This window comes from Abrus precatorius, unplaced genomic scaffold (assembly GCF_003935025.1).
Source record: "Abrus precatorius isolate BTA unplaced genomic scaffold, Abrus_2018 Scaffold10, whole genome shotgun sequence".
Classification (NCBI taxonomy): Eukaryota; Viridiplantae; Streptophyta; class Magnoliopsida; order Fabales; family Fabaceae; genus Abrus; species Abrus precatorius.
In genome coordinates, this window is record NW_020874292.1 from 3,419,963 (window position 1) to 3,432,244 (window position 12,282).

Here is a 12,282-nt window from a genome sequence, read left to right on the forward strand (position 1 = left end):
AACAAGTTACCAAAGAACCATATGTTCCAGACATAACCATGCAGAAGATGGAAAAAAAAAAGTGAAAAAGCAATACATGATTTTTTAACAAATCAAAAAGTTTTCAAATTCTTTCTTATTTTTTATCTACTTATTGATACCTACAAAGGTTTAAAAATATGCATAAGTAAGATATAACTTGAATAGACATATTAAAATACTTAGGGGATACTTGAGCTTAGAGAGACTTGTGCAATAATACTTGAGTTTGTAAACACATATAGTGGTTGTGAGAAATAATAAAAATATTTAATGAAACTTAACATGAATAAAAAGGTATAGAATTACTATAATTAATTTCTAACATTACTTGTTAATTTTGGGGGTTAGTTCCTTAAGTAATTTCCTAGGTTAGTCCCTGGGTTTGTGAACATTGGGTAATTTTGTCTTTCATTAATCTTTATTTCTATCTAACGTCAAACACTTTATTCCAAGTAACAGTTTGTTATAATTTTGTTAAAATTTGTTAATTGTCATGTAGGAAAGTTGACGTTATGGATTATAGGTGTGGTCCCCTATTTTATTCGTTTATGAATGTTTGTTGGTTTTTAAATAAATGGGTATTATGGATTGGGGGTGTGGTCTCTATGAGCATTTTTGTGAAAGTGTTTTTGCATCCCTTTAATGTGTATGTGATAGTCATTCATTTGCAGCACAATCATATGTTTGTAGAAGAAAATAGGGAAATGAAGAGTTATATGTAGAACAAGGTGGAGGTATGGCTTGATTATGATGAAGACATGGTGAATTTCTTTGGCACCATCTATTATAGTAAAGAGTTAGGACATTAAGAATTGATCGATATATTTTGATTGGGTTCTTCTTGGAGAAGATTTGAGATAGGTACAGGTAGATGCAGTCATATTAAAAATAGTGTTTGTTGTAAAGATAAATGGCAAAGAGATACATGTGTATTAAGAAATTTGCTATCAAGCTAAAGAAACAAAGGAGAAGAGACGTAAAAAGATTAAGAACTAAATTATTCAATACTCAAACTTAGGAACAAATTTAGAGATTTAGTGTTAATTCCTCTTAGGTATATATAAAAAATAATATAACTTAAACTTTAAGTATTTTTGTAACTTCTTTCATAATATTAGCTGGTGAAATTTTAAAATTGTTAATTTTCATGGATAACAAAGTTCTACCTACATACTAGTATTTGCATCTAGTATAAAAATTAAATATAAATTTTTTCAATATTTTTATGATAAATTGTATATTAATAAATTTTAATTTATATATAAATAAAAGTTTTGACGCTAGATGTTATTTCTACATTAATAAATTAATTTTTTTTAAATTATATTTTTCTCATTCTTTTATCAATCATACTTTTAAGAGTGTATTGATTATCTGTTACTTTCTCATTTGTATGATGATATTATTTATACTTTTTTTTAATACATTGAAAAAATGATGTAATATTTTTGTAAATTTTTCTAAAGTATAAAACTTATAAAATAGGCAATTTATATTGAATCAAACGATAGAAGAAAAGGAATAAGTATATAATTCTATGCAAATAAATTGTAGATTAGAGCTTTGTACATTTTTAGAAAAGTCTCTGCAAGAAAGAAAGTTAATATAAAAATAAATAAAAATTCTTTCATAAGTTATATTTTAAATTTTAGAAAAATTAAATAATTTTTTTTAAAAAAATAAAAAATTATAAATTAATTTTATTTTACAGAAAGAATTTGATTTATTTTACTGCTCATTTTTTTTACCAATACTTATTGAGAAGTTTATCTAAATTAAATCTAAGTAAATAAAAAAAATAAAAAGATAAATTGACATTCATGAATAGTAGTTCTTAACGCTCTCCTTCGATTTGTAGTAGGAAGTAAAATTAATAAAAGAATGCATTTGAATAATTTTAACATAGAAAAAACAAGTATGAGAGTTGAAAGGTTAGACCTTCTGATAAATATAAACAATTTGGCCGTTTTGTTTAATTTTTTTGAAAAAATCGAATTACATTTCATGTACGTAATAGAGAATTTTACTACAGCCAAAAATTGCAATGGAATGACAAAAAAATGTTTAGTAAAAAATGCCAGTATTAATATTATTTAAATTAAAAAATTATTTTTAAAACATTTTTATCAAAAAAATATTATTTTTTAAAAAACATTTTTATCAAAAAATATTTTTTTAAAACTTTGCATTTAAGAACTGATTACAAATAATGTGTTAAGATTATATATGGTTCGTTTTAAAATAGTTATCTTCAATTGATTGTGTAAATTTATCTTCATTTTAAATGTAACACTAAAAACGGAGAAGTCAAAGTTTGACGTAGATAGCTTAGTGGAAAGCTGGTTCAAGTGCTAGTCAGGAAAGGGAACCAATCGAAGGAAAACAGCTAAATAGCTGAGAGACTCAATCGAAGGGAATCAATCCTAATGAGATTTTCAATATAATTTTTTAAAAATTTTTAATCAGTGTTCTAAAAGTATTGTTTAGCAAGATCGACAAATTAAAAAGAGTTTATGAGAGTTATTAGTTATTCTCATGAACTCTTCCAAATGCTTTTCTTTTCAGGCCATAGACCTTCTCAAATCTCAGCATTTAGAAGGATTGTTTCGTTTTTTTCCAAGTTACTATATGGATCTGGTTGTACTAGCCAGAAGAACATGATGATGAATCAGCAAGATGTTAGAGCTAGACTTGGTTCAGATCCTTGAATGAGGTTGATTCAGGTCATAGTGTGGGATCAGGCTTAGTATGGCATTGCTTGCAATTGGACCTACGCCTTTTGGGCCGGCTTGGAATTATAACCAGCCCAATAAATTTCAGAGCAAGGTAAGCTGTGGGGCCCGGATTATTAACTTCTCAGTTATCAACTTTTTTAGGAGCTGTAACACTCAATTCGAAATAGGAAAAATAATTAACATTCAATCCCAGTTTCAATGCGAGTTATAGTTTTTTTTTTTTAATAAAAAAAGTAGTTAATTTTTCAAATTATAATTTGATAATAACAAAATGTTATACCTATAATTATGACACTATTTTCAAACCGATATACAGCTTTAACTAAGGTGAATACAATATATCTATAATCTCAATTAATAGACAGTAATGCTTTTTAGTACCCAAAAATGTGAGAAAAAATCTATAGAGCAAAGTGAACAATAAAAAACAAGCGTTCTGACAAAAAATTAAAATAGATGGTAAAAATAAATTAAAAAGAAGGTATCAAAATTAAATTCAAATTGTAAAATAAAAAGAGAACATTCTAACCAAAATATAAATAAGATTATATTGTATTATAATATGCTAGTAGAAAAAGTAATAAATCTATAAATATTATCAACCAACAAATGTGAAAAAAAAATAACGAAAACCAGTTAAACTTTCTGAAATAGCAATTATATAAATATAGTTAAACTTTCTGAAATAGCAATTATATAAATATAGACAGCAATGTTTTTTAATACCGTTACTTAATTTTATGGAAAAAAAAAACCTAGTTTTACGGAAAAAGAAAGGAAAAGGAAAAACTTGAATAAAAGTTTTTAAATTATATTTTGAAAAAAAAAATTATTAATAATCATTCCTCTTTCCTTGCCTCAGTGAATGCAAGTTTTGGGGAGGGTTTGTAGAAACTCAAGGTATACAAGACACGAAATGATGCAATGAGAGAATATTTTATTCAATAATCAGGGGTGGCTTATATAAGCCTTTACAATAACTATAAAATTGAAAGTGCCGTACTGCAAGGCAGTAAAGTAGGCACGTAAATAAAATAACAACGCAACAACTTAAGACCAGTTCAACCCTATAGAGCGGGGAACTTTATGAGCACGTGATAGACGAATCTTAACAACTTAACATTCCTTCCCGTAAGCTAAATGGCTGCATTTTAGCTTATTTGACTGACTGCTGTAACTCCAAGCATGTGTCAAATTTTTTCAAACTGATCAAGCTTTAATGCTTTAGTCATTATGTCAGCTACTTGCTCATTAGAACAGCAGTACGTCAATCGAACTACTTGATCATTAACCAAGTCTCTTAGAAAATGAAATCTTACTGCTATATGCTTGCTCCTTCCATGAAGGATAGGGTTTTTTTGATAATTGAATGGTAGAGCTATTGTCACATAAAATTTCAGTTGCTTCCTTTTCTGCTGATCCAAGGTGCTCTAAAATTCTTTGGATCCAAATACACTGACAGGCATAAGATGCTGTGGCAATATATTCAGCCTCGGTGGTAGATAAGCTTACCACAGGCTGTTTTTTTGACATCCACGAAACTGCTCCACTTCCAATCAAAAAGACTGCTCCGGAAGTGCTTCTTCTATCATCTAAGTCACCTGCATAATTGCTGTCACTATAAGCTATGAGACCGGTCTTTGTTTCCTTTTGATAGAATAGACCATATTCGAGGGTTCCTTTGAGGTATCTTAATAGTCATTTTGTTGCAGCCCAATGTGACTCTTTTGGGTTTGCCATGTATCGATTAATTAAACTTACTCCAAACATTAAATCTGGCCGGGTCACTGTTAGATACATGAGACTCCCAACGGCTTGTTTGAATTTTGTGGCGTCGACTGCAGCACCTTTAGTGTCTTTGGAGAGTGTTGTGCCTGGTACAATTGGATTTCGCACCGAGTTGCTTTCAGTCATGTTGAATCGAGCTAGTACATCATGAGCATATTGTTTTTGACAAATGAAAATTCCTGTGTTACTTTGTATAACTTCGATTCCAAGGAAATGTCTCATTTTGCCTAAGTCAGTCATATCGAACTCCTTCATTGAGTTCTTAAATTCGTCACACATGTATTTGCTATTGCCGGTGAAAATCAAATCGTCAACATAGAGACTGACAATTAGAATATTACCGTGAATCCTTTTTGTGAACAAGGTGTGTTCACTAGGGCATCGTTCAAAGTGTTCTTTTGCAAAGTAAGCTTCGATCTTGCTATACCAAGCTCGTGGAGCTTGTTTAAGCCCATATAGCGCTTTCTTGAGACGGTAGATGTGATCTTCTTTCCCTTTCTTGATGAAACCTTCAGGCTGTTGGACATATACTTCTTCCTTAAGCTCACCATGTAGGAAGGCGCTCTTGACATCAAGTTGCATTACTTCCCATGCATTTTGAGCAGCTAGAGCTAATAACAATCTCACGGTGTCAAGTCTTGCAACTGGGGCAAAGACTTCTGTATAGTCTATTCCAAATCGTTGAGCGTAGCCTTTGGCCACTAGTCTGGCCTTATACTTCTCTATGTGGCCACTTTCATTAAACTTGGTCTTGAAAATCCACTTGACTCCAATGGGTGTTACCCCCTCTGGCAGATTCACAAGTTCCCACGTATGATTCCTTTCTATTGCCTTCATCTCTGCATTCATAGCCTCTCTCCATTGTTGATTTGTACAAGCCTCTTTGAATGATTGGGGATCTTTAGACTCGGTCATCATCAGTGCCAGCAAGCTTTCCTCTTCTACTGAAAAGGTGGTTTCATAATCAGACAACCATGCAGGTTGTCTTCATGATCTTGGAGCCTGGACTTCAGTTGAGAAATCAATGTGTTCTGAATTGGAAGTTGATCTGTGTACTTCGTCATTACTAGTTGTCATTTCATGTGATGTAGATTCTGCCTTTTTATTGACTGGGTCAACTGCGACTGCTTCATTTTCCCAATCCAGAACATCAGTTTTGCTCTTTTCTGCGTTTTCGTTCCAATTCCAGCTTTTGTCTTCTTCAAACACCACGTCCCTGCTCACAATCACGTTCCTTGTAACAGGATCGAATAGTTTGTATGCTTTGGATTCGTCACTTACACCCAGCAGAATACACAGGTGGCTTTTGTCATCAAGCTTGCTTCTTTTTTGATCTGGAATGTGCACGTGAGCAATGCAACCAAACGTTCAAAAATAATCAACTCGTGGTTTGATTCCGCTCCAAATCTCTTTTGGGGTTCGCTGATCATTGGTAGAGGTGGGACTTCTATTTTGAACATGTATACACCAACGCACTGCCTCAGGCCAAAAGGGTTTTAGAACCTACTTGTCGTGTAGCACAGCTCGTACAACGTTCATGATGGTGCGGTTCTTGCGTTCCACAACTCCGTTTTGTTGAGGGGTGTAGGCAGCCGTCAATTGCCTAGTGATGCCTTGTTGTGTGCAAAGGTTCTCAAACTCCTTGGATGTGAATTCACCACCCCGATCTGTTTTGGGACAAGTGATGTGGGTGTTGGCTTCCTTCTCAACACAGGCTTTAAAACTCTTGAATGCAGTGAAAGTTTCAGATTTTTCATGTAAAAAATAGACCCAAGTTTTACATGAATAATCATCAATGAAGTTTAATATGTACCTTCTGTTGCTGTGTGAGACAAGTGAGATGGGACCACAGATGTCGGCATGAATCAATTGAAGTTTTGCTGAAGCTCTCCATGAGCTTTGCTTTGGTATAATGTCTCTGTGTTGCTTGCCCACAAGACAGGTAGTGCATAGTGTTTGGGGAACTTTCATTTGTGGCAGACCGATCACCATTTGCTTATTCGCAAGTATGTTTAGTGCTTTAAAATGAAGATGCCCAAAGCGTCTGTGCCACAGTTGTGTTTCCTTGTCGATAGCGTCCTCAGTTTGAAGGCATCTGAGAGGTTGAGAAGTCATTGAAGCTGTCAGATAAAACATTCGGTTGCCTTTCATGTTGGTGTGAAGGATCAGTCCTCGATCTGGATGGTATATTTTGCACGTATCATTTTGAAATAGGATAGCTAAACCTTTCTCTAGAGTTGCCCTAGACTTAAGAGATTGGTTTTAAGCTCTGGAACATAGTAAACATCGGTGATGACATGAGAGGTGCCATTAATTTGCACCTGAATGCTACCTTTCGCAGTGACAGCCATTGTTGTGTTGTTTCCGAGTTTAACAGATCGACTAAATCCCTCTTCTTTCACTTCTGTGAACCAAAGCTTGTTTCCAGTCATGTGATTGCTGCAGCCAGAATCCAAAAACCAGTCTTCCTCTTGGACAGATTGTGTCGTCTCCTCATATGTTACTAGTAGTAGCTCATCTTTTGCTTCTGTTGATTCGTCAAATGTTGCGTACTGAGCCTTCTTTTCAAACTCGAGACATTTGTACTAAAAGTGGCCTAGCTTGTGACATTGAAAGCATTCAATGAGTGCTCGGTTTAATGGTTATTGTCCTCGACCTCTTCCACGACCACGACTGTTTCCATGACTGTGACCACGACCACGACTTGTTCCAAATCGATCATCATGAGTTATTTTCAATACTTGTTCGTCTGGTTGAAGACTTTGCATTCTTTGTTCATGGACGAGTAAACTGCCATGAAGTTCATCTATGCTAAGGGCGCTTAAGTCGTTAGACTCCTCAATGGAACACACCACGTAGTTGAATTTTGCGGTTAGTGATCGGAGTATCTTGCTAACTACGGTGCTAGAATCTACTTTTTCACCATTTGATTTCATCTTGTTAACGATACTGAGAGTGCGTCCCAGGTACGTATCTACTTTCTCCCTTTCTTTCATGCTTAAAAGCTCGAACTCGTGGCGTAGTGCTTGAAGCTGAGCACGTTTTACTCTCGTTGAGCCTTGATACTTCTTCTGCATGGATTGCCAGATTGCCTGCGATGTATTTTTGTCTAATATGGTTTCCAAAATCTCCCGATCAATAGATTGGAATAGGTAATTCTTTACCTTTAGATCCTTTAGATTGGCCTCAGCCACACTCTTGCGTTGAGCCTCAGTGGCTGTGGCTCCAAACACTGGTATGCCATCTTCTACGAGCTGCCACAATTCTTTGCTTCGTAAGAAGTTTTCCATCGTCATAAACCAAAAGTCATAATGGCCATCGAAACTTGGTATGGCCGGTTGCATGAACTTATCTGAGGTAGACATCCTTTTTCACGCACACTGTACTCTCACACTTGGATGTTTTGTGGTTCTCTCACAACACTCTATATTCACACTCACTCCGTACCAGGCCCCTTATGAAGGAGCTCTGATACTAATTGTAGAAACTCAAGGTATACAAGACACGAAATGAGGCAATGAGAGAATATTTTATTCAATAAACAGGGGTGGCTTATATAAGCCTTTACAATAACTGTAAAATTGAAAGTGCCGTACTGTAAGGCAGTAAAGTAGGCACGTAAATAAAATAACAATGCAACAATCTAAGACCAATTCAACCGTATAGAGCGGGGAACTTTATGAACACGTGACAGACGAATCTTAACAACTTAACAGGGTTAACATTGTTCAAAACGTAGACAATGGTTATTTTCATTTTTAAGAGGTGCAATCCTTAGTAAATAGTATGTAGACATAATTTTATTGTTTTTTACGATTAACAAATAACATTGGTATGTTCGTGCCATCTTTTCTAACTAATAAATACTCACGGGTCCAAGCCAGGAAAATAGCTCAATTGGTTGACTTCGTTTAAACCTAGCTAGCGTCATTCATTCATCACCTTGAAGGAGGAGCTCATGACAATGTTGAATTACTCATAATAGGAAACTTAGGACCAGCTTAGATTCATCATTTCTTAAGTTGATGTAATGGTCAGTTGATGATATCAATAATTCTGCTACACTAACTTCTACATAGACAAACAACTATGATCTACCATTCCCTATGAAGAGAATAGTTACCTTCTAAGGTAAACACTTAGGAGACAACATTGCTCAGTGAATGATAATCAAAAGGAGATGAATTAGCAAAAGTGAGCCGCTGGGGTGGGCCGCATCAGGGAGTTCCCTGTCACTGCAAATATTAATCTGCAGACACAGTAGCTGATGATTCCAACACTGTCTCATTGATTTATGCTAGGATGCTTTGGGAATATTGGGGCAAGTAGCTTCTCCAACTCCAGCAAACTGAAAAACATTAATGTGAGGAAAACATAAGTATGATAATTCATAAAGTTGAAATACCTAAATGCCATACGCAGAAAATCTGCTAATTCACTTACATCTCATATTTACGATAGGCTTCATTTCTTTTGGCCAAGAACAAATCGCTATCTTTGGGCAGATTGTTCACAGAACTACCTGAAAATTTTCACACGGAAGATCATCATCATCATCAATAATACTACAAGAATAACTTTACCTCCCTCACCAAGAGAGATTGACTATAAGAATTATACTACACATTTTTCAATTTTTTTAAGCTCTGAACATTGCAGGATTAGAGGTATTGTTCAAAACACGAAGAATGACACAAACTAAAGTGGAAATAACAAATTACAAGAACAAAGATTTCTAACCCTAAACATCTCAAAAGTTTATTGATCCAGTGGGTGATTCTTTTAGTTCCTTATGATGCAAACCAGTAAAAATAAACAAGGAAAAGAGGAAAAGAAAGCTGATATTACTTGATATAAAATAGAAAAAATCAGTAGAATAAGTAGTACTGCCTAGAGCTATGCTCCTACAGAGAGCTAATGCCCTCCCTCCATAACTAATTTCTTAATTTTCTGGCAAGATACCCTCTCACACACCAACCCCACTACTATAACGGACTCCCTCCTTAGCCACTTATACTCTCTCTCTCTGCCACGTCACCCTCCTTGCCTATACATTTCTTCTTTTCTTCTAGTGTAAACCCTCCATAATGTGGGCTCTGCCCCATTTGAGCCCATATCCTTACCTGTAGCCCTAACACCTTAATCCACAGATTCTTTTTTCTAAGTAGGAAACTAAATTAGAAGTAAATAAAATTTATAAGAATTTCCTAGACTTTAGCATTTGATTACAACTCATGCAGTTGTGAAAGAACCACAGAAGAAATCACAATTTTATGCAGAGGGAGGGAAGAGATAAGTAGAGAGAACTTAAGACCTGATCCTAAAGAAAGATGTCTCAGTATTGACGAAAGTTAGTGTGTTTGTTGAATGAGTTAAAGTTATTCTTGAAAAAAATGAATTTTGGAATATGATATTCCCATTTTTGGCATTTTTTATAAAAAATTGGGTAATGTGGGTTTCAAGGGAAACAAAATTTTCATGTTTTGTTTAATTTTTATTAGGATGATGAGAGCTGCATGGGAAAGGCAGTAATCTTATAAGCCAACCATAAACTTCCACTCACACTTCTTTCTATAACATTGTTTCTCCCATCATTTGATTTTGAGAAATAAAATAAAAAATATTAAATGATAACCAAACATGTTTTTTAATTTACTCAAGAATAACTTCCTAATCATAGTGTTCTGGGTATGTTGTTTCTTGGTAAATATAATCACATATACCTTGTAAGACAAACCTCTGAGGAATAGGCAATTTATTCACTAGTCCAGACAACAGAGGAGAATTTGGGAGAATTTGGAGATAGGGCAAATGTAAGAGTATAACTAAGATCTTAGGGATAAGTATACCTAACTAGCCTAGCCAAATTTCCCTCCCCCACCAAATAAATAAACTCAAAACTAGGACAGTATCCACAACACTTCACAGCCAACACTGACACTTAAGCCTAAGGGTACAGGGGAGTGAGGAAAGCTTAGACATTGTACCCATAGATACAGAGTAGCTCAAACCACAATATATTAGAAGCAGAATTAAATTTATTGCACGTGCACAAAATTAAATTGGCTACACATGAAAATTTACACTAGTATTGCTTAAAAAGCATTTCTAATTCTAATGATTTTTCCCATTTAAAAGTTTCCAGTAATGTGCTCCTACATAGAGTTACTTCACTGATATGTGCCAATTTTGGCTGAGTGAAAGTGAAAAAAACATTCCTCAGTACAGTAACAGAAAAAAAATTTAAATGGTAAGATGGTTAAAGCATACATGAAAGTGGGGCTGGGTGTTTCATCAGCACATCTTTCTGAACCTTCAAGGATGAGTCTTTGTCAGGCTGTTCTAAACCCTGTCCAGGTAAACAAATAGTAATAAAATATATATTATATTAAGTCAACACAAATTCTACAAAACATATAATATCAAAACTATTATTCAATGTCATGTATGTGTATATGGACAGGCTTTGAGAAAGGACCTATTGAACCTGAAAAGAAATGGGAAATGGGGGATTTAGAGGATTGAAAGCCCACCATATAACCTAAGAAGCACAGACACAAATTGAAGTGTGTCGCCGGCATACTCTTCAGTTGAAGTCCAGGAGAGATACCAAATTGATAGGCACAAATTAAAGAAAGCAACTAAACTACTTCAGTTAAAATAGTGGGAAGGATGAAGTTACCTAATACGGATAAGTCCACAAACCATAATGGCATTGATAAAAGGAAACCGTGGCTAATCAACAAAGACGATAAAGAATTGAATACCTTCTTTTTTTCCCTTCTTTTTAGTATCTTTAAGTGGCATTTTTTGATGTAGTGCATCAAGTGATATCGAGAATGCCTTGAGCATAACTGTTCTTGGACCTTAGGGTTCTCGGTTAACCAGTCCGAAATCTCCTTGGATTTCACCACCTCATCCTTATCCAAAGTTTCTAACCACGAATAAACCGGTATCCATTGATCAGTGCGCTGAAACCGTGCGTGTGGAAGATCAAGCTGATTCACTTCCTTTTCCTTCAATATTTCAAAGATTAAAAAAAAAAATTGTCAACAAAACAGTGTCATTTAATATATATTATATTATATATTATTATGCGTTTTTATTTTCTCTTGCTAATAAATGCAGAGCGAAAACCTTAACATCCGGTTTTCAAAACGGTGGAGTTGAACCTGGAGAGCCTAGGGAGAACTGCCACGTGTGAGTGAGCGATTGGCTGATTTCGTGGAAGCAAAATTGAAGGGTTGTAGATGTTGCGGGATTGAAAAAAAGAGGAAAGGAGAGAAGAACCTGATTGGGGAGCCTCATGCAATTCTGAAAGGAAATAAGTCTGAGGCAGAGATCAGGGCGAGGCATGGATCGAAGGCCTTCGGGGAGAGAAGAGAGGTTAGATTCGATCCAAGCTTCGACCTCGCCCATGCTCACTTCCTTCGCCTCGGGGAACGAGCAGAGCCACGCGCGAGCCATTGTTTCCCATTCTTCGGATTGCTCGTTCTGCTCTTGCTCTTGCTCTTGCGCCGTTGCGTCTGCGTCACCGGAGTTCGACATGCTCGTCTGTGGCACACGGCATTTCCGGCTCAGTCACTCTGAGAGGGTTTAGCGTTTTAAGACTGAAAAAATAAAACGACGCAACGCTTCTTCTTGTTTCCCACTGCCACGTTTCCCCCTCTTGCCTCTTGGCTCGGGACTCTGTAACCGTGGTGTTAATTGTTATTGTTGCTGTGATCTCACTCTTTTT

General features: G+C 35.2%; 2 protein-coding genes across 2 annotated transcripts; both read right to left on the bottom strand.

Annotated features, from left to right (window-relative positions):
- Positions 1 to 6,775: 6,775 nt before the first annotated feature.
- LOC113868411 lies at positions 6,776 to 7,909 on the bottom strand. Its single transcript, XM_027503968.1, has 2 exons — positions 7,201 to 7,909; positions 6,776 to 7,071 (listed from the first exon to the last, which is right to left on the bottom strand). The coding sequence occupies exons 1-2, from the start codon at positions 7,907 to 7,909 to the stop codon at positions 6,776 to 6,778; spliced, it is 1,005 nt and encodes a 334-aa protein (XP_027359769.1).
- A 475-nt stretch (positions 7,910 to 8,384) lies between these two features.
- On the bottom strand, positions 8,385 to 12,282 carry LOC113852498. The gene is made up of 5 exons (XM_027482790.1): positions 11,835 to 12,282; positions 11,312 to 11,560; positions 10,815 to 10,893; positions 8,988 to 9,066; positions 8,385 to 8,892 (listed from the first exon to the last, which is right to left on the bottom strand). The coding sequence occupies exons 1-5, from the start codon at positions 12,090 to 12,092 to the stop codon at positions 8,829 to 8,831; spliced, it is 729 nt and encodes a 242-aa protein (XP_027338591.1). The 5' UTR covers positions 12,093 to 12,282; the 3' UTR covers positions 8,385 to 8,828.

Bases quoted from the DNA above. Each gene is read 5' to 3' on its own strand.
- LOC113852498 (XM_027482790.1), bottom strand. From the start codon at position 12,092: ATGTCGAACTCCGGTGACGCAGACGCAACGGCGCAAGAGCAAGAGCAA. The intron at 11,561-11,834 runs GTTCTTCTCTCC...GAAATATTGAAG, and splicing joins GCATGAGGCTCCCCAATCAG to GAAAAGGAAGTGAATCAGCT. The intron at 10,894-11,311 runs GTATTCAATTCT...TTACCTGGACAG, and splicing joins AAAGAAGGGAAAAAAAGAAG to GGTTTAGAACAGCCTGACAA.
- LOC113868411 (XM_027503968.1), bottom strand. From the start codon at position 7,909: ATGTCTACCTCAGATAAGTTCATGCAACCGGCCATACCAAGTTTCGAT. The intron at 7,072-7,200 runs GTCGAGGACAAT...ACGAATCAACAG, and splicing joins CAGTCGTGGTCGTGGAAGAG to AAGCAAAAGATGAGCTACTA.